General features: G+C 43.9%; 4 protein-coding genes across 4 annotated transcripts; 3 read left to right on the top strand and 1 right to left on the bottom strand.

The window, feature by feature from the left end:
- The first annotated feature begins 55 nt into the window (after nt 1-55).
- LOC6564549 (zinc finger protein 184) lies at nt 56-1,647 on the top strand. Its single transcript, XM_001991144.2, has 2 exons — nt 56-537; nt 609-1,647. The coding sequence occupies exons 1-2, from the start codon at nt 76-78 to the stop codon at nt 1,398-1,400; spliced, it is 1,254 nt and encodes a 417-aa protein (XP_001991180.2). The 5' UTR covers nt 56-75; the 3' UTR covers nt 1,401-1,647.
- Nucleotides 1,648-2,156: 509 nt separating this feature from the next.
- LOC6565426 (NAD(P)H-hydrate epimerase) lies at nt 2,157-3,244 on the top strand. Its single transcript, XM_001991145.3, has 4 exons — nt 2,157-2,163; nt 2,248-2,263; nt 2,405-2,887; nt 2,949-3,244. The coding sequence occupies exons 3-4, from the start codon at nt 2,421-2,423 to the stop codon at nt 3,181-3,183; spliced, it is 702 nt and encodes a 233-aa protein (XP_001991181.1). The 5' UTR covers nt 2,157-2,163; nt 2,248-2,263; nt 2,405-2,420; the 3' UTR covers nt 3,184-3,244.
- A 222-nt stretch (nt 3,245-3,466) lies between these two features.
- LOC6565427 (RNA-binding protein NOB1) lies at nt 3,467-5,144 on the bottom strand. Its single transcript, XM_001991146.2, has 2 exons — nt 4,973-5,144; nt 3,467-4,903 (listed from the first exon to the last, which is right to left on the bottom strand). Exons 1-2 carry the CDS (start codon nt 5,045-5,047, stop codon nt 3,548-3,550), a joined length of 1,431 nt encoding a protein of 476 aa, XP_001991182.1. The 5' UTR covers nt 5,048-5,144; the 3' UTR covers nt 3,467-3,547.
- Nucleotides 5,145-5,727: 583 nt separating this feature from the next.
- LOC6565428 (uncharacterized protein DDB_G0283357) lies at nt 5,728-21,658 on the top strand. Its single transcript, XM_001991147.3, has 11 exons — nt 5,728-6,153; nt 6,241-9,782; nt 17,434-17,890; nt 17,962-18,026; nt 18,083-18,557; nt 19,008-19,196; nt 19,318-19,506; nt 20,240-20,362; nt 20,526-20,577; nt 20,648-20,763; nt 20,841-21,658. The coding sequence occupies exons 1-11, from the start codon at nt 5,818-5,820 to the stop codon at nt 21,000-21,002; spliced, it is 5,706 nt and encodes a 1,901-aa protein (XP_001991183.2). The 5' UTR covers nt 5,728-5,817; the 3' UTR covers nt 21,003-21,658.
- Nucleotides 21,659-21,687: the final 29 nt, after the last annotated feature.

The following is a 21,687-nucleotide window of genomic DNA, read 5'->3' as shown; positions in this document are numbered from 1 at the left end:
TTGTATTCAATTCATTGTCATAATTTTTTGATTTGGCCGACACCGTTCTGATGCATTTGACACTCAGTGGATAAAATGACTGTATTTTGGTTGTTCCATAAAACGGCCCCACTAAATTCCAAATTCTTGTGCGTTTCGTGCGCAAAGCGATTAAAGTGGTTATTGTGTGTTATTATGTTAACTTTTGCCAATATTTCCCAATTATGTCGCATTTGCCTGCGCCATCTGCGCCAGATTAATGAACAGCAACACCAACAGCGCAACAAATCCAGCTACAATCCGAAAGCGCTACCCCATTTGGCAAAAATGTTGAATCACTTTTTTGCCATTGACGTATTTCAGCAACCAGAGACATATCCACAAGACATATGTGCATTGTGCTACAATGCCATCGAATATTTTCAGCAGCTCTGCAACGTCGCCGAGCAGAGCAACGAGATGCTGATGCGCCTCACCATAACCCTGGCCGTTGATCAGCCAAAGAGGACTGAAGCTGATGTTGATGTCCATGTTGATGTTAATGCTGACGATCACTCGGTTGGTATATACAAAACTTTGCAGTTGAGTCAGCTTGTTTTTTGTTTAGGGCTGAGCTAGCATTTTTGCAGTTGACGCTCGTGAAAGCAGAGCCGGCGGAAGACGAAACTCAGCATCAACAAGATTACAATGCTGACGCTAACGCTAACGTCGACGCTGATGTTGACGTTGACGTGGATCCCGGCGATGGCGATGCGGTATCGACATCGGATGCGGATGCGGACAATGTAAACGACAACAATGAGAGCCTGGAGGCGATTAATGATGAGGCAGCAGCTGCCGCGGCAAGCAAGCGAAAGTTGCTCGCTTGTGAGCAGTGCGGCAAGCAGGTGTACAAGCTGCCCTATCTGGAGGCGCACATACGGAGCGTACATGAGGGCCACCCTAAGCCGTTTCTATGCCGAAATTGTGATAAGGCCTTCACTCGATATGAGCAACTGCGCTCACATGTGCGCAATGTGCATCCGGCTGTTGCGGCTGCGACAACAACAACAACATCATCGATCAGCGAGGAGCTGGACCTATACTGTGAGCAGTGCAATCGCAGATATAGTACGAAAAATGCACTCGGCGAGCATCTGAAGCGTCACGCACAGGAAAAGCCGCACATTTGCGAGCACTGCGGGGTCGCGAAGGTGACGCGCACCGAACTGCTCACCCATCTGCGCATCCACAATCCCGACTGGGAGAAGTTTAAATGCAAGCAATGTCCGCAACTCTTCCGTCACAAGAGCGCCATCAGCCGGCACGTTCGCGTCGTGCACGAAGGGCAGCGGCGATTCCAGTGCGGTCATTGTCAGAAGCGATTCGGCACCCATGCCTCTCAGGTGCGACACGAGCGCCTCCACATTGAAACATTTTAAGTCATGGTGACAATAGATCTAGAAACCCATCTTCATGGGTATATACTACATATTCCAAATGATGAGTGCGCCAAAAACTATTGCAATATGTTTGTATTCACATTGTTTATTCATATTGAGCATATTGACAGACACGAAAACTAATCACATAAGCGAACCGAACTTTTTTATTATATTTGTATTTAGGAAATACTCTTGTCGAGAATCCATCAAATAAAACATTTGAGCATTGTCATTATCAATTACATACTTTTTGTATTGCTAACTGCCAAAGTGTATAATAACAGGCACTATTGTACAAGCCAAAAAATGCGCATAAGATTTTCCCCTTTACAATATTTTTGTATTCTATACGTATGCGTGTATTTGTAATAGTATAATATTTTACTTACTATTTTTAGTGGTATCACTTTGTGGCAGTTCACTAATTATTCTTCTTAACTTCTTCATTCAAACTTTGGGTTGAAATTCATCAAAACAATTTTCATTGTTTTCTTCCATTAAAGTCCAAAGAAAATAGTGTAAATAAAAATTATCAATACACAATAAGAATTGTTGAAAAATTTTATAGTTTTCATCCATTATTTATTTTCAATTTGACAAGAAATTAAATTTCGTATTTTCCGCTCTGCATATTTTAAACTGAGCGAACAGCTTTAAATGTGCCGCTTATTCCCGGCAACTGGCCACACTTAGTTAATACTTAAATACCGATACTTTTCAACCGATAAACGTAGCGAAACAAGCAATATTTACAAACATTGTAAGAAAAGTTACAAAAATGTATTATGTTGGTTGCGCATTTTTCAAAACATATGCTTGATATTACAAATTATTTAATCTATAGTGAATACGGCTTTCTGGTAAATGCAGGGACACGTTTTCAAGATAAGCCGATTGGCAATTGGACTGCTGCGAAACCGATTTAACTGCGTTTTGCCAAACGCCGGCAAACCAAAGCAAATAATACAACAAATTCAACAGAGGGAATTTTGTCATTGCAGCAACACCAGCAGCAGCATGGTTAAGTATTTGAATCAAAAAGAGGCCATCAATGTCGACCTAGAGCTCTTCAACGAGTACAAGTTTAGCGTGGATCAGTTAATGGAACTAGCCGGTCTAAGCTGTGCGCACGCTATAACCAAATGCTTTCCGGCCGATCGGTTTGGCCGTGTCCTCGTCTGCTGCGGTCCTGGCAATAACGGTGGCGATGGGCTGGTCTGTGCCCGCCATCTGGCTCTGATGGGTTACACACCAGCCATTTATTATCCGAAGCCAACAGCAAAGCCACTTTTCGAAAATCTGTCGCATCAGTGTCAACGCATGGAGATCTGCCGCATTGACGAGTGTCCCACAGTGGAGACGTCTGCCAACAGTTACGATTTAATTGTGGATGCCCTTTTCGGATTTAGCTTCAAGCCGCCGGTGCGCGTAGACTTTGTACCCGTCGTGGAACTGTTGCAGCAGACAAAGTTGCCGATTGCCAGGTACATTTCAATGTTTCCCATTGTCTGCTCTCTATTTATTGTGCTTATTGTGATTTCTTAGTGTGGATATACCCAGTGGCTGGGATGTGGAGAATGGTAAGCTCAACGATTGCGATCTGGAGCCGACCCTGCTCATCTCACTGACGGCTCCCAAGCTATGCGCCAAACACTTCAAAGGCAAGCATCACTTTTTGGGCGGACGCTTTGTGCCGCCGGCTCTGCAGCGCAAGTACGAGCTAAATCTACCTGAGTATCCAGGCAATGAGCTGTGCCTTGAATTAGAAACACATAAATAATATATGTACATATATTTTGAACAGCTGTAAATAATTGAAATCATTGTAAATGTTCAAAATTGATTAAATCTCTAGATCTCTATCAGATTAAAGACTTCTACATTTTAATCGCTAATAGCACCATATCCATAGCAACACTAAGCAGACAATACTATATTGTCTGTACAAATAATTTTTCTTGTACAATTTCGAGCCTGACAAAGCTACATTTTTGACTTTTCACAAATCTTTAGAGATTAAAATATTAATTTTAAATTGAGAATTCCAATTTCTGGAGCGAAAATTTGTTTTAAGTTAGTGTTTTATTAATATTAACATATGCATGAGAAAAATATAACCTTGTAGGTAGCATGCCCCACCCGTATTATTTGTACAAGCGATTGTAGTTCTTGCGCCTGCGATCCTCCTCGAAGTTGTTGTTGCGTGCCCATTCTTTCAGATTGCCTTTTGAGCGCAGCATTGCCGACTTGGAGTCGACGTCACGCATCACAAACGGTGAGAAGCCGGCAATATAATCATCATCAAGGGCATTTGTCTTTGTTTTGGCCACACGCGACGGCATCTGTCGTGGCATGGGCTGATCCTCAAACAGAATGGGATTGCGTGAATGCTTGCCGCCCTGAAAGCGTGGCAGGCTTTGGTTCTTATACTTGGCAGTAAGGGAGCGCCTCGTGTTTATGTGCAGCACCTGTTTGCCGTTTTCGTCCAGACTAACGGCCACACGCTTGAGAGTCTTGTTGCCGCAATTGGGGCAGAAAACCTTTGTCATGATGCTTGTCGTCTTAAAGCATCCATAACAACGCAATATGTAGGTGCGCAGCTGCTTGATGATCCGTCCATTTAGCGCGGCCAGCTGCAGATTCAGCTGCTTCAGCACATTTTGCAGCGCATAATCGGTTGTCATGCAGGCAACCGGCGGCACAATGTCCGTTTCCACTTTGCCCTCGAGCGCCTTTTTGGCCTTCTTGATGTTTGAGTGCGTTATCCAGCCATCGTCGCCAACGTCCTCATCAATTTCTTTTTCGTTGGCTTGTTGGGTCTGCTGCTCCTCTTGGTCATCTTCGTCTTCCTCTTTGGACTCTGCTACTAAAAGATCACAAGTTGCCCGCTCCTCGTCCGCAGATGGTGCACATTGCAGTTTCTCAAATAGTTTGTCCAGCTCCTCTTGCGTTAGATCGTCATCGTCCTCGTTGTCGTTGCCAATGTCTGTTCTTGCGTCTGTTGGCTTATTCTCTGGACTTTGTATCCCTGTTCCATCCATATGTGCTTCAATGGCTGCTTTAATGTGGTCGACTTTGTCCAACTGCTGCTCATTGTCATCTTCATCTTCCTCTTCCTCCTCCTCCTCTCCTTCATCATCCTCCTCGTTGCCCTCGGGCATATACCAGCCGACGAGACGCTTATTATTCACATCCTGCATTTCCTCGGGCTTGTCCTTGGAGGCAATTACCTGAGAGACCACTGGCTCATTGCGCAGGTGCTCAGTGCCAACTGTGTCCGCCTCCAGCTCATATGTGAGCGAAATCACTTTTAAATCAATGCCGGATAAGCTGGCATAGTCGCCCGTCTTTTTGGCGAATTGCACGCAATGCTTAACGCTTTCGGGACGTGGCTCGCGCACCTGCAAATCAAATGGCAGCACACAGAGCCGGCGTATCTGGCGTTTGTTGCGCACCTCGGCAACCACCTCTGGCACGGTAAGCACATTATCCGCATATTCCTGTAATCACGAAAAATAATTTGGGATGTTTTCAATTTGAATATCATTTCAAATGTTTCTTGCACTTACGTTCAGCGGCACAGCATTTATAAATGCTGTTGTGTCCGCCACAAGATATTTAATTTTAGTGCTGCTGGTACTCATTATATTATAGGTTGTTCATAAATAATCTTTTAAACGAAACGCACAAGCGAAATTAACAATTTATACTTCTGCACGTGTTGTCCACAAGAATTATCGAGTCTACAAGGTACTCCGATAATCGGCCATCTATCGTTTCGTTGTGAGTATACGTCATCAAATACTAATAAGAATAGGAAAACAACGTATTCAATATAACTTTTTTAAAACAGAAACTGCTGTAGTTCGTATCATCCAATTCAAATATATTTAAATAGTTTGCAGTGAAGCGTTAGTGCATTTAGCACCCTAGCCTCAATGCTATGGTATAATTATAATATGAGATTATTGAGGAAACTGAAAAAAATTATACTATGCATATTGATAATATTTACTATCAAATTTAGTCTTTATATACTTTTAATTAAGGATCACTAGGGTTATAGCGACTAACAGCTCTGTGATTGTAATATGTGGAATTTTGACGTCACAAAAGTATAAAAACTGCTCAACATTTTTCGATGGATATGTATGTCGCAACCTTCTAGTGTATTTTCTACAAATTGGCGATGCTCTAGTTGTCAATGCAGTGGCATCGATAAGTGACTGCAAGCTATATCGATATCAGCATTTTGCACTATGCTCATCTCTAGTTTTCAAGCCAAAAATGGCGAAGTGAGTGCGTACCCTATTTTTTTTTGTATATGATCGGCTTAGATATTTTTGTCAAGCGTACAAATTATATAAAACCGCTTAGATAATTTGAGATATCGGCTATGTGGAATCAATGGCCTATGGCCGCGGTGCCAAACGCGGCAATGGCTGCACCACCGCCGCAGCCCTCAATACCGCCACCACTGCCCGATGCACCACCGCCTCCGCCGCCTGTAGACAATACTCCAATGGTTGGAGTTGCTGTTGCCTCTGCTGGTGTTACTGGTGGTGCGGCACCCGGCACTTATATGAGTGCGGGCGCACCCCAATCCGGCAACAATCCTTACGAACAATACACGGCCGCCCAATATGCAGCGATGACGCCGGTACAACAGTACGCGCTTCAGCAGCACTGGCAGCAGTGGCAAACCTACCAGCATGAATACGCCAAGTGGCATGCCCAGTATGGTGAGCAGGTGAGTTCATGTTCAGGTTCAGGTGTTCGTGGAATCCGCGTTTTGACAGTATTTTCATGTAATTCTATGTATTCCAAATTCCCACAGTACAAGCGGGAAATGGCCGCCGCTGCAGCTACTAATACTGTGGCGCCACCACACGTCGCAGCGTCAGCAGGACCTATTGCTGCACCACCGATCACATCATCAGTGCCCCCCATTGGGCCCGTTTATCCGCCAGCTCAAATTGGGCCACAGATGGCGGTGCAGCCGACACAAGCACAGCCACAGCCATACTATCAACAGACACAGATGCAGCAACTGCCACCGCAAATGCAACCGCAGTCGCAGACGCATTCCCATACGCAGATGCCTGGTAAAATAATGGCACAGCCGCAGATGTACAATCAGCCGCCACCGCCACCGCCGCAAGTCTACCAACAACAACAACAGAAACAACAACCCCTGCAACAACTGCACCACCAGCAACAACAGCCGCCAACGTCAAATCAGTGGCAGCAACAGCCGCCGCCGGGCAGATTCAACCAAATGCCGCCCGTTAACTACAGTCAGCCGCCCAGTAGTGGTCGTTGTGAGTCTGGCATGTTTCCCAATTTACAGCAGCCACCACCTTCGTTTATGCAACAGCCACCGCCAGCGACATCAACATCGTCCTTGTCATCTGGTACTCTAACTGATCCTCCATGGGCAAAGGGAACAGCAAGCCGGGGCAATGACAGAGGCAACACGAAGGATGCGGAGGACCGTTCGCGATGGGATGGACCACCGCCAGATGTGGGATCAGCACGTAACAATCGTTGGCAAGGCAATGAGCCGGGCAACAACAACAACAGCAGCAATAACAATAATAGTACCAATAACAACCAAAGTGTCAATAAGTCAAATCAATCTGGGAACAGACGCAGCTGGCCTGGTAACAACGCCAACAACAGTAACAGCAACAGTCGCACCAATGCGTTCAACACAGGATCATCAGGTCACTTTGCCACCGATGATGGTGCTGGACCCAACTCTAGCAACTTTGACAGTGACAGTAACAGTGGCAACTTTGGTGGACCGAGTTCAGTGGGGGGCAGAGATAATACAAATTATGGCGGCAACTTTGGCAATAATGGTTCGGGTCAAGGTCCTACTGATAATTATGGACCAGGTAACAATAACAACCGCCGCAGCGGGCGTTGGGAACAAAATCGATCGAATCAAAGCGGCGGAAATTTTGGCCCACCACAGAATAACAACAATAGTTTCCATGATGCCGGCTACAATCGCGTCCCAAATCAAAGCAATTACAGCCAGCAACAGCAGCAACAACAGCAGCAGCAGCAGGAGCTGAGCTTTGATCGCCTGTTCAACCAGTGGGAGAAGCAGTTCGAGGATTGGAAACGTGCCAACGCCAATCATCCAGATCGCGATGAATACCGACGCTATGAGGAAGAATTTGAGAAGCAGCGACGTCGCATTGCTGAGCGTCGAGAGCAAATGCGACGCGGGCGTCAAATGCAGAATTCTCAACAACTACCACCAAACCAACAACAACAGCCAGGAGCCATCGGCGGCGATGGTCGCTATGGCGACTATGAGGAAGGCGAAGGCTATTCAGATGAGGATAGTAATAAGCAGACACAAAATCACAGCAGGAACCAGGGCCCAGGTCAGAGACGTGTACAGAACCAGAGACAAGGCCAGAACGTGGAGGAGCAAAATGAGGCGCCCAACGAGTCAGACGCAACTAAATCCCACTACGATTCGCCAAAATCAGATGCACAGCAGGAGCAACCACAACAGCAGACAATGCCATTAGCTAGCCATGAGCAAAATATCCCAGCGAAGCCCGCAACTCAGCAGAAACAATTGCGACCACAACAGCAACAACAAGAACAACCGAAATTACAACAGAAGCCGCAATTAAATGCCCAAAAACCAGCGGCAGCCAACCAGCAACAGCAACAGCTGAACGTGGATAAGAGTACAACTACAGCTACGGCTGTAACTTCCGCTTCACCTTCAACTTCAGCGTCAGATCCCTCTCACGAAGCAGGTGCAGCTGCACCGGCAGGTACAGCTACTGAACTGGGCAAGCGTAAAATTGATGCTGTCAGATCGACTCCACTGAAACAGAGCAAACAGGAGAATATCTTGATAATCTCATTGGACGATGACGACGATGAGGTGGATGAAGTGCAGCAGAAAGAGGACAACTATGTGGAGTCTTCTAACGATGCGCGCATGAAAAATATATTTAAAAAGAGCGATGGCATACCAGGACTCGATTTGGTTGCCGATGGCAGCACGGCTACTGCCGGAACTGGATCCGCAGCTGCGTCCTCAGCAACAATGCCAGCAAATCAAAATGCTGATAATAACAAGAAGATACCATCGCTGTTTGATGTGGTCATTGTCAAACCAGGCATATCGCCACAAGGTCAGCAATTAGAAAAAGAGAAGCCGACAGGGACGACAGTCAATGAATCGCTGCCAGACACTGTTAGCAATGTACTCAAAGATCCCGAGTTCATGAACAACTTGTCTCAGGCTCTGGCCCAGGCACAGGGTCGCGAACTGGAACAGCAACAGCAACAGCAGGAATCCAATGAGCGCTCTGATCCCGCCAACAACAGCAACAAAAATGAGGGCAAACACGGACGGGCGCTGTCCTTTGCCGAATGGAAGAACAATCAGAAGAATAATCAGAAAAATAGCAAGCCAGATGGGCAACAGAATAATATGGCGGATAATGCGCCGGGCGGCTGTTTTGGTGGAGGACCAGCTGGCAATGATGCCGGAAATCGCGGCGGTGGTTTTGGACCTGGCGGTGGTGGTGGTTTTGGTACCGATCAAAGGCCACCACATGGATTCGGTTCCAATGGCCCACCCTTCGGACCTAGCGGGGATGGAGGTGGCCAGGTGATGGGACCGAATTTTATTGATTTTGGTGGTCCGTCGTGTGGCAACTTTCGACCGAATGGTCCCAATTTCGGTGGACCCAATTTTAATCAACAGGGGCCAGGATCATTTGGTGGCGGCCCTGGACCGAACGGGCCTTTTGGACGTAATTTCGGTCCCGCCGGACCCAACAATCCCAATTTCAATGGACCCGGTCCAAGCTATGGTCAACATTTCCGTGGCAACGGACCCGGTCAAGGTCCTGGCCCGGCCCAGTTTCGATCAAACTTCTGCGGCCCAAATGGACCCGGTCCTGGTCAAAACTTTGGAGGTCCTGGACCATTCTGCGGACCCGGTGGACCAGGTGGACCAAATGCAGCCGCACCATTTAACCGCAACTTTGGACAAAACAATCCCAATGAACACAACTTTGGCCAAGGACCCAACAGTCCCAATGAACGCAACTTTGGCCCAGGACCAGGATCAGGACCCAATAATCCGAATTTCAATGGCTCCAAAATGGGCAACAACAACAACAATAAGAATAACAATTCGTTCAGCGAGAATCCATTCAAACGCAAAGTCGGACCCTCTGGCCCAAGCTATGACGATAAGCCGCGTGATGGGCCTGGATTTGGGCCACGCGGAAGAGGGCCGATGAATCAGTCAAAGAAATTTGGGCAGGCGAGAAACAGTTTCGGCAACGCGGGAAACAACGACAACAGCAATAGGCCATGGCCTGATAGGTATGTGTCATAAGTTGACCCTAATCTTTTGCCTCTCTCAGTGGCTCTATCCCTTTTTGTCCATACCGCATAGAATTTAATATGACCAATTACCAATTACCGGGGGCTCAAACTTGGATATCTCTAAATACGCATTTCTGCGAATTGGGTGGTCCAAGTTTCCAATCCGTCTGAGTGTTAACCAACCCCAACTGATGCATATGAATCAAAATCCAACCGTTTGTAGTATCTTTGTCTGTACATCAGTCTCCGAAAATAAAAGCACCAAATTCGTGCATTATTTTATGCCACTTGATTTTGATGCTGCTATGTGTAACTTCTCAAATTGTGACTTCTCAAAATTGTCTGGAGTGTTACATAAACTCTTTAATGTTAGTTATGCAAACTGTATATAAGTGGTATATATATATATACATAAATGAATAGGCCTGTATTTACATAAGAATGTTTGTTCTGGATTCAGGAATCGATGTTGCATTGTGCATTCATTGACTGCTGTTTGCCACCCAGCAGATTCAAAACAATTCTCCATTAGTTTTTAAACTTTTTACTTAAAAAAAAAGAAGATGATCATTGGTTTTTGCAATAACCCCAAGAACATTAACATTTTCCAAATACCCTTTCAAAAAAGAAATTTGGAATTTTAAACAAAGCCGCAATATATATAAGCACGTGTATTGAGTCTATTAAGTGTCATGTCCATGGAATCAATACTGTAAAATATTCCTGCACCCAAAAAACTCCACTAATTTCAGAAAATTTATTCTATTCTAAGCTCTTTTTTTTACAACATTTTAAAATCGAACTGTTTTTTGAGAAAGCAAGAAAGCTATGCGAAATTTCTAGATTTTTGTCAGTTTTAAGAATATGTCTTTCTTTTTCTTTATAATTTGCTTTAAAAGATTCTTACAAAACTTTCAAAGGGGTTTAAGACTCTTTGTTCAGTGAATGTACAAATTCAAGATTTTTGTTTATTTTTCATAAAAATGTTTGTTTTAATATATGACAAATGCAGCTAAACGAAATTTTGTCCTGTACGTAATTATTTTAAATATTTAAATTGTTCATAATCGTGCATATTTCAAACGTGTACGAATTAAAAACGATTCTCAAATGACTTAGCGGAAAATTGATTACTTGGAATTGAGAAATGAGAGCCCATTAAACAGAAACAAAAATATATATCTTTAATAGGCATTATTTAAACCCCGAATGTTTTCTAACTCGTTTCTATGTTCGTAGTTTAAATGTGCAGGCATCTTTTGTTGATCTCGTCGTTAATGCTGGAATTTTGATTCCATACCCGTTTTCTCTTCTTCTCTTCTACTTTTATGCACCCAAAATACAATCAACATGAAAATCAAAATGCAAACTGAAATGTAAAATTCAACTATCATTCAATTTCAATGGCGCATCAATTAAATGACTGCTGCATACAAAATTTTGTAATTTGACAAATTTCAACTGTTCCGTGTTCCGTGCGTCTGCGCAGCGGCCGATCCTTCCGCGGTGGAGGTGACGCCCTAAACAGGAGCAATAGTAACGTCCAACAGCATCGTGGGCCCCGCTAGAGCTCATTTAAGAAGAAAAGTGCTACGATATTAGTTACGTGCCCTTCCTCCTCCGCGACACACACACAGACACACACATAAACACACACACACACAGAGCATATCTAAACATTAAAACAGCGGCGAGGCAGCAGAGGATTTTACACAATATCCATAAAACACACACGAACCCACAAGTGCATACTGCGACCTTTTAATCTCTCCCAATCTTTCTCAATCAATCTCAATGTAAATACCTCCGATTACCGTTGAGTGCAGCATTACAATAAAATACATTGTATATTATCGAGTATATTTACATAATTCATTTTTAATTTTTCCTTCGAGCTTAGTTTTTAAGTTTCTTTTTTTTTAATGATTTTTGTATTGTGTTGATGTTTTTTTTCCCACGATTTTTTTTTATCTTAATATAACAAAAAATAAATTTGATTAGTTTTATTTGATTTATTTTTTTTGGGGTACATAAAATGAAATTTCTATTTTATAGTGAATTTCGAGTGACATATTTCTATGTACTAATGCTTACACATATTTAAATATAAAAACATGCAAAATTCGAAACACATTGAATACGATTATAAATAAAATGAATCATTTTAAATGCGCTTGTGCACTTCAGTATTTATTTGTAAAATAAGAAATGCATACTATCTTCATTTAAACATAGGTGCATTTTGCATCAGCTTTAAAAATTGTCTGCGATGAATCAAAAATTCCTACATCTGTCTTAAGCAGTCCGAATGACGAATGGGTGTCCGCTTGTAACAAGAAAAAAAAAAAAATAAAATTATTCGTTAGCCACTCAAGAATAAGAGTATAAAATGTATTGCTGCATACAATACGACTGTGCCACAGTTTGAATTCCCGATGCTGAATGCTTTTTGACATACTTCGAAATGATCTGATTCGTTTTGAGTATAATATGCACACATATTATGTATCAAATATTGGGCAACGTTTTTAGTAATATAATAAATACATACATGAAATCCTTACAAACTTACAAAATGATAATGATAATGATACTCACGATTAAATACCTTTGCCAAAATAAGACAAGTGTACAATGTAAATCTGATATTTGTCTACTCAAACAACCCAATTTGCGTAGCTTATTGGCAATAAAAATTGAGATTGATATACGGGCGTATAAGAGTCCATTTGCATAAATATACTTATTTATTTTATTTATCACTAGGGGGGAAAAAACTGCACCGCGACCTATTAGATCTATTGTGCCCCCTTCTGAGCTTATAGCTCTTCCATCAGCCCCAACTCCCGCACGAATACGAGGATCTTTGTTGGGTTGAGGTCTTCTATGTTTTTCCACTTCAAAACATGCGCCCCTAGAAGGCTGCTTCTTCTTCTAGCTAAGGCGACACACTCTGCCAGGATGTGTATCGAGGATTCCTCCTCTCTTTCACAAAACCTGCACAGGTCGCTACTATATATACCCAGTTTTGCCAGGTGACTCCTTAGTCTACAGTGTCCTGTCAATAGACCGGTGAGTATCCTAAGGCTGTTCTTTCCCAGGGTTATAATTTGTTCAAATCGTACAAGATTATAACCACCTAGGAGACATCTGGCTTGTCCCACTGCCTCCGACCAGCTGTGATGCCGTCTTTGCCTCTCCTCGTTTCTAAGTTCCAGTCGTATAGTGTGTCTCCCTATGCCACAATACTGTTCTGGTCCTGTTAGGGGCCTTCCTGTCCCCATTCTTGCTTGCTTGTCAGCCGCCTCGTTTCCCGCTATGTCCCTGTGGCCCGGGACCCATCGTAGGGTGAGCCTGCTATGAGTCCCGAGTAGGTCTAGCCTTGAACGAACTTCATGGACTACCTTCGATGTTATCTTAGTCCCCATTATAGCTTTCAATGTTGCTTGACTATCGGATAGGATGGATATATCCGTATTCCGATAGTTACGTTCTATATTAAAGTCCGCACATCTCCTTATAGCACACACCTCAGCCTGAAATATGCTGGTGTGCGTTCCCAGGGATTCATGGTAGAATACCCGAGGACCCACCACTCCAAGGCCTGTGCCCTGATTCGTGAGTGATCCGTCGGTGTACCATTTAATGGTGTGCGGTTTCATGGGATGGACCTCATCCAGAGTTGTCCATTCCCTTTTATTGCTCATACAAAGTGTGAAATTTCGCTCGAATACGTATTCGGCTACCATTTCGTCCCTAGGTTGCATCAGCAGGGGCAGTTCGTTTGAAAGGAGTTGGGCATCTTTGTAGCTTAGGATATGATTGCCCCCAACTCCTTCTGCTGATATCCTTAGAAGCGTGGCTTTCTGCTTGAGCCTTATGATATGGTGAAGTGGTGTGATCTCCATTAAGGCTTCAAGGGCCATTGTAGGGCAGGTGCGCATAGCTCCTGTCATACATACGCAGGCCATCCTTTGCAATTTTTGTAGTTGCTTCTTCACGGTGACCAACCGCGCCCTGTCACCCCATGCTACCACCCCAAAGGTTAACATGGGCCTTACTACCATCAGGTATAGCCATCTTTATATCTTTGGTGATGTACCCCATGATTTGCCGGCAATACTACGACATGTATAAAGCGCCCTAGAGCACTTTAATATCGTGTTTTGCACATGGGTGCCAAAGTTAAGCCTGCTGTCAAATGTGACCCCCAGGTATTTGACCTCCCTACTCGTTTCTAGTAGGGTCCCTGAGAGCCATATTTGTCTCATCCTCTGTAACTTATGTCGTCTGGTAAAGGGGACGATGACTGTTTTCGTAGGGTTTAGGTTGAGTCCAACCTCCATACACCAGTCATATGTTATCCTTAGCCCTGACTTCCAGTCAGGAGTGATTCTTCAAATTTGCCTCGCGCTATGATAACAATGTCATCGGCATATCCTTGACATTGAATACCACTGTTAGCAAGTCTGTTTAGTAGTTCGTCTACTAACAGACTCCAGAGTAGCGGAGACAACACCCCTCCTTGGGGACAGCCTTTGGTGGTTAGGACTGTTACATTGCTATCATATAATGATGCTGTGGCTTGCCTGGACCGTAGCAGTGCGAGTATCCATCTGCTGGTTGTATGGTCCAGGCCTCTTCTCTCGAGGGTAGCATTGATTGCATCATGCGATGTGTTATCAAAGGCACCTTCTATATCTAAGAAGGCACACAGTGCTACCTCCTTATTATCAATTGCCGCACTCAAAGTACGTCGCAGTTGATAAAGTGCTGTGTCCGTGGACCACCCATTCTGTATACATGCTGCGTTGGGTGCAGCGGCCTTTGCTTAAGCAAAGTACTTCTGATTTTGTAGTCCACCAGCTTTTCCAACGTTTTCAGTAAAAACGATGTTAAGCTGATGGGTCTGTAGGACTTCGGGCTGGTAATGTCTTTCTTCCCTGCCTTGGGGATGAAGACTACTCTAGCTCTCCTCCACGCGCCCGGTATGTATCCGAGGGCTAGGCTACTTGCTAATGCCTTCCTAATACGGGATAGGAGTATTTCCTGTCCCGTTTGAAGGAAAGCTGGCGATATGCCGTCCGTTCCAGGGGACTTATAGGGCTGGAATGTACCAATTGCCCAATTAAGTCTTTCCCTTGTGACTGTCGACTTGGCGCATGCCCAGTCGTCAGTTGACGGCCTGTGTCTTTCTTCCCTTTCGATAGCCTCTTCCTGCAGGGGTATACTTCCTGGGAAGTGCGTCTCGAAAAGTAGTACTAATTTCTGCAAATTACTGCTCGTAAAGGAGTTATCCCCACGCTTCAGTGCTAAGTTCGCATCAGGCGTTCGTTTCGCCAGTGCTCTATGAAGCCTGGCGCCTTCGCTTGTGCTAACTATGCTTTCGCAGAAGTCTCTGTAGTTCTTCCGTTTGGCCTTTCTTATCTCCTTATTGTAGGAGGTCAGGCTTTCACGGTACTCTTCCCATATTCCGTCCCTCTTTGCTTTATTAAAGAGGCGGCGTGTGGTCACGCGCAGCCTTTCTAGGCTGTCGTTCCACCATGGGGCATCTTTTTCCATATGCTTCTTCCCTACCGGGCAGTTATCCTCAAATGCATTAATTATGCATTTGTTGATGTCCCCAATAGCCCTGTCCAGCTCTAGCGGCTTTCTGGGTATACCAGATATCCCGTTGGCTAGGGAGAGCCCCAAGGTCGACTTATAGCCTTCCCAGTTGGTTTTCCTGGGGTTGCGACCTGGTGTGCTACTATCCGTATTTAATTTTAAATTAAATAGGATAGTCCTGTGATCGGACATGGATTCCTCTTGGGAAACATGCCAGTCCCTAAGGTGAGGCTTTAGGGACCGACTGATCAGGGTGATGTCCAGCACTTCTTCCCTGATCCTAGTGACAAATGTCGGTGCAGATCCGACATTACCTAGTTCTAGATTATGTTTAAAAATAAAATCACCCCCCATATAGTATGGTGCGCATTGGCATCACATCCGATGAGCACCGGCATCTTCTCTCTCCTGCAGTACTCCACCAGCTTCTCAACCTCTGGTGGTGGGCAGGGTGCATCCCCTGCGAAGTATGCAGACACGATGACCATAGAGACCGCGCTGCCCTTGGTGTACACCAGTATGGGAACGCAGTCTCTAGTCAGGAATTCTGAAAGGATAGTAAAGTTAATACTTTTCCTTACCATGATACAAGCTCTGGGTGCTGGATCTCTCCGATCCCAGATTACCTTTGAGTCGACTGTGAACAGGCCCTTGATGCCATCGTTCACCCACGGCTCCTGTACCAGGGCCAGCCCAAGGTGTTTGTTGGTAAACATCCTTGCTAAGACCGCCGAGGCTGCCTTAGCTCGGTGGATGTTTACCTGAGCTAGCCCTGTGTTGATGCCCTTTGACATCTACTTCTGGGGAGGCTCCAGCTGACACGGTGAATGGGGCCTGGAGCTGTCCCCGTCACCGCTGCTCGTCATAGTGACGTCAGCTGCAGCTGCATCCTGCAGCTCCTCCTCCAGCTCCTGCGAGGACATGGGGATATCGTCGTCCCCCAGCATCTCCCCCTGGCAGAGCGTCGCATCTGCCAGTTCTTCGTCATCTGCGAGGTCCTCCGACGGGTCGGTGGGCTGCGCAGTCGGACTGCCCTGTTCCGGGGCAGGAGTGTCCGATGTGGTGGTGTTGCCCACCGAGACATCCTCCCTGCCCGTTGGAGCAGGTTGGGGCCTTTCTCCAGTCTTCTTCTTCTTCAGTCCGCTTACGGGGATGGTCCCGTAACGGAAGAAGACCTGGTGCCCCTTCTCTACAATTAAATATACTTAAATGGTGTCGAAGATATCTTCTAATCATATTAAGGGTGTAAAAATAGGAAATGTCAATTTTATTTGCTTGTCTGTTGGTCATAAAAACGTCTACAAAGTTCACAGAATAAGTTATATTTGAATAACTGGTCTGTCTGTCTGTCTGCGTACTGAAGTTATCCGTACAAAATGATTTATTTTCATTATATTTGAAATGCTATCAAATAACACATTGGGGATACATTGATTAAACATCTTGGCAGGTAAACCAAGAGGTGAAAGAAAACCACTTTGCTTGTGTATTATATTTTAGCATAACTTCGTTGTTCAGGGTGTGCCAAAAAATGCGTACTTCTAAATCTTATACCAACGAAACAATCAGTTGAAAAAATATTTGATATTCGGTTTGCCGAGTTTATCCATTCTGTTTGTTTCATATCCTAAACTAAGTTCACATGACTCTTGTCAGCTGGCTGGTTGACTGTGCCAAGTGCGCTCTAATTATTCTAAATGCTAACTCATGTTTTCCTCAATGCCAAAAGATCCCGACCCCGAACCCGAACCCGAACCCGACCTCGCCCCTGATCCTAACTCTGACCCTGTCTTGTTATGCAAATAGCTTGATTCGATCAATGTCCCATAAAATCAGAAATTTATATGTAATAAGTACAAGTTTAAGTGTTTTTTTCCTGGTTTAATATTAAAAACATAAACCAACAATAAAAAAAAATTTTCAAATCAAAAAAACAAATTTACGAAAAAAATAAAAATAAAACAATAATTAAATAATTGAAAAAAATGTTAAACAATTGATATGAAAACCAAACTCAAAACTGCGACACGCAACGTTGCAGCGCGGAGCACATCAACCATACCCAACGACCAAACGATCCCGTCTATCGACCCATGCAAGTGTTCGACTATCAGAATAGCCGCAACACCAGCGCCAAGGTTATCGACTATGGTCACAAGTCCGCTGATAACGCAGCCACTCGAGTTGGCATCGGTGACCCAGGTCCAGGTCCAGGTCCAGATCCAGGCTTAAGCCCAGGTGCAGGCCCAGGTGCTGACCCCGCCTCAGCGGTACCGGACTTTAGACCTGGTGTCATCTTTGACTATGGACATGCCTCGCACAATGCACAAGAAACGTCGGGCCCAACTGGACCAGGTGCTGGCTCAATGAATCGGAATCCAAATTCCAACAATAAGAAGAAAAACAAAAAGAAGAATAAAAATCGTCAGCGCTTGTTGCAGCAACAGCAGCAACAGCAGCAACAAGAGCAGAACTTGACAACATTGACCGGTAACGAGGTAAGTCATTAGCTTGCAACGCTGCAATTGATCGCAACTGGAAAGAATAATCTCATATTCATATCCCTTAGTGCACTGCCCCAGAGCAGGCTGCTGGCAAAACGGATGATCTCGAGGACATATCCGACGGCGAGGAGTAAGTTAAATTGGTCAACTTTAGAGTCCGTGAATAATCATAATCTAACTACGCAGTTCGTTGACGGATGTGGCTCGATTAGAATCACCGCCGCCGCCTCCAAAGTTTCATAAACAGCAACAGCCCCAGTCCCCGTTGCAGCAACAGACAGTCAAAGTATTCCCCGCTAATCCGAAGCGCCGTATTTTGGGAGATCCGCCCACGGCTCTGTTTCCCTCGACGGCAGCAGCCAATGAACAGATACCCGAACAGATAGATACGCGCCGTCTGGAAATGAGCGTTCCCACGAATGAGAATCTCAATACTATATCCATTGATGAGGTGCTGCTACCACCAGGTCGGATATCGCGTCCCAAGCGCATTTGCATTATATTACGCGGAGCGCCAGGCTGTGGGAAGTCGTATGTGGCACGTCTGATAAAGGATAAGGAGTTGGAAATGGGCGGAGCCAATCCACGCATACTTAGCATCGATGACTATTTCATCATTGAAAACGACTATGACGAAAAGTGCCCTAAGACTGGCAAAAAGGTGAGATTGGGCCAGCAGATCAGCAAGTGTTTAATGCACTTGTAATTTCTTTACTTTGTATACAAACTGGAACACATTAAAATACCTTACAAGCGACGAATAATGTCAACACAACAACAACCACAATTTGCAAAATGCGATCATTTTCTTTGTTGTTTATTTGTTTGTTCCCATTTTAAACTCCTGCCTAGGGTATTAGAAAAAAAGGCACCTCTGAACGAGTATATATTCTAGATCATCAACAGCCGAGACGATATGTAAAAGTCCGTCTGTCTATTGTTAGTTTCTTTGATAACTAATCTTTCAGTATGAAAACTGTCTGATTGGTGATTAGCATTGTCTTAATAGCTTACATAAGAACAATCAGCCAAATCTTTTAGTTAATAATTAAATTTTGATGTGTGCCGGGGAACTCCAATTGCCTTTATTATACTTGTTTCATATTTCCAGATACCGAAGAAGGAGATACTCTATGAGTATGATGATGCCATGGAGGAGACGTATATGCAGTACTTGATAAAATCGTTCAAGAAGACGCTTAGCGATAATCTCTATGATTTCATTATTGTCGATTGCAACAACAACTCACTGCGCACTCTTAACGAGTTCTATTGTCATGCAAAAGATTCGAATTTTGTGGTGAGCAGCTGACTCTTTCTCTCTATCTTGCCCTCTCTCTCTCTCTCTTTCTGTATCTCTGTCTCTGTCTCTCTTTTGTGTGTCGCTGAAACTGATGCCGAGTTTTTGGTATTTTTGGCAGCCCTACATCATTGACATGCACTGCGATGTGGAGACGTGCTTGGGACGCAATATCCATCAGCGAAGCGAGGAGGACATACGTTTTGTTCTGGAAAATTGGTGTACAACGCCATTGCACTACATAAAACTTGATGTGTCGTCGCTTCTCGAGAATGTGGTTGAAATGGAAGATGTAGAGGACATGGCAACGGTAACTATGCTCTAATGCAACGACACGGAACCCGGCCCACGGCCCACGGTCTGCGATGCAGGCCATCCAGCTCAATCGTAAAGGCACCTGAAGCACTTGACTGCCTGGGCAGCGTTTGGCTGGCCAGCAGCTGTTGTGTATGTGTGTGTGTGTGTGCGCGCGTTTGAGTGAGTGTGGCACTGACACACTGGCAAGCAGTGTGTGGCTTGCTGCACAAACTGCATAGTTATTATATATGTACCTATATATATGTAGTTATATTGTTATACATATATGCGAAGAGCTGTAGTCTAAGCACGAGTATCATTTAGTTGGCGATGCCAGTTTAAACAATTGTCTAAAAACCACTATTTAGTCTAAGCTTCTCTGAAATACTCATAATTTTCACAAATCTATGTATGTGTCAATCTGTCACATATGTTTATGTGCGTATGTATATATATATATATATATATGTATATATCTATATATATATATGTGAGTGTCTTTAGTATATATATATATATGTATGGGACTACATACGTACATAAATACTGGGTATACCATTCACAATTATGTAGTTGCATTTCGTTATTATATATACACTTCAAAACAATCACAATCTATATATCTGAAATACAACTAGAACGACTTTATACCAAAATATCGAATATGATTTAAGTACCTAAGTAAAGGCAAATGAAATGCTCTTCAAGCAAACCTTTGTTGATTTATTGCGGCTTGTTCATTGCAGGATGATAATGCAGACAGCGAGCAAGCTACTCCGGATGAGGCAGTCACCGATGCCGCTCCCGCCGCTGCCACCGACGACGACGACGACGACGAGGATAGCAACAGTGCCGTTACGGCCAACGATGTAAGTGTGAGCCGATTAGCCATCTCAGGGTTGGGTTAGCGATTGCCCCATTGTGGGCATAGTGCGTTTGATAGGTTGTGAGCCACAGCGTTGCTTTCGCTAATACAAATATTATTTTATTGTACAATTCTTGCGACATGTGTTTTGGTTATGTTGTATATAGTGCGGCTTACTGAAAAGCAAGTGGGAAAACGACACCACGGAGGAAAATCTGGGTAAGTTCTGTTAAATTAAAGCAACTGCTCTACATTGGTTGTGTAATACAAAACTATTTTTCCCTTCCAGCACGCCTCGATGGCACGAAGCGTCTAATGCAAAAGCGTAAGACAGCAAGCATTGCTGACTACCTACAATTGGACGAGTGGGAACCTCCCAGTGTCAGCGCCGATGGAAAGAAACGCGTAAGTCGCTCCCACAAAGCAATATTCTTTCTATCCATTTAGACATATGATACTCACAAATGTCTAAACCATTGTAGGTGCGTTGGGCGGACATTGAGGAAAAGCGAGCACAGCAAAAGATGCGTGCGATTGGCTTTGTTGTTGGCCAAACTGATTGGAAGCGCATGATGGATCCCAATTCGGGCAATCGGGCGCTCAACAAGACAAAGTACATTGAGCGCGTCAACAAACGGCGATAGTCAAGATCATGTGATCAATTGGCAAATGATAGATTGCATGTCAGCACATCTAATTTGAGTTGTATTTAATAGTTCATTGTAAATTATTCACTAGTTTGCTAACCGCCATTATGCACAGAATTCTCACATGCATATACTGTCTGACAATTTTGGCATTGGCGTGCAAAGCCAACAGTGTCAGGCAACAAACCATTTCCAAAACATTTTGTATACAATGTTCAAAACACATTGCATGCTCTTTGTTTAAGTGTGTATTATTATTACGTATACTTTACATTATAGTTATTCTCAACTGCGCTTATACACAAACTATTTGAATTATTATATCATTATTTTTACGCTACATTTGTAATGCTGATCAAAAATATATATACCTTGTCGGGTTGGAAACAATTATAATACTCTCTAGGATATAACAACACAAAGAAGAAATTAAGTAAATTCCAGTAAATGATTTTCACTTAAGTACATGAATATAATTCAGACGTCAAATCGTTGATCCGATCAAATCAATATCAAATGTCAACTCCGTTCACAATATTTGCTGTAATGTATTCTATTCAGGACTTTTTATTTACAATGTTTGCTCACTGTTAAGCTTCAATCTTTAATATTTAAATACATAAATTAAGCAATAGCTGAAATTTATATGCATTTACAACCCACATAAAATATATTTTTATTT

This window comes from Drosophila grimshawi, unplaced genomic scaffold, assembly GCF_018153295.1.
Source record: "Drosophila grimshawi isolate 15287-2541.00 unplaced genomic scaffold, ASM1815329v1 contig_848, whole genome shotgun sequence".
NCBI lineage: Eukaryota > Metazoa > Arthropoda > Insecta > Diptera > Drosophilidae > Drosophila > Drosophila grimshawi.
This window is presented reverse-complemented; position numbering and strand designations above follow the sequence as displayed.

Coding starts and splice junctions, on each gene's coding strand:
- LOC6564549 (XM_001991144.2), top strand. CDS start 76: ATGACTGTATTTTGGTTGTTCCATAAAACGGCCCCACTAAATTCCAAA. Junction 538..608: donor TTAATGCTGACGATCACTCG/GTTGGTATATAC, acceptor GCATTTTTGCAG/TTGACGCTCGTGAAAGCAGA.
- LOC6565426 (XM_001991145.3), top strand. CDS start 2,421: ATGGTTAAGTATTTGAATCAAAAAGAGGCCATCAATGTCGACCTAGAG. Junction 2,888..2,948: donor ACAAAGTTGCCGATTGCCAG/GTACATTTCAAT, acceptor GTGATTTCTTAG/TGTGGATATACCCAGTGGCT.
- LOC6565427 (XM_001991146.2), bottom strand. CDS start 5,047: ATGAGTACCAGCAGCACTAAAATTAAATATCTTGTGGCGGACACAACA. Junction 4,904..4,972: donor TAAATGCTGTGCCGCTGAAC/GTAAGTGCAAGA, acceptor TCGTGATTACAG/GAATATGCGGATAATGTGCT.
- LOC6565428 (XM_001991147.3), top strand. CDS start 5,818: ATGGCCGCGGTGCCAAACGCGGCAATGGCTGCACCACCGCCGCAGCCC. Junction 18,027..18,082: donor GACATATCCGACGGCGAGGA/GTAAGTTAAATT, acceptor CTAACTACGCAG/TTCGTTGACGGATGTGGCTC. Junction 19,197..19,317: donor CAAAAGATTCGAATTTTGTG/GTGAGCAGCTGA, acceptor TATTTTTGGCAG/CCCTACATCATTGACATGCA.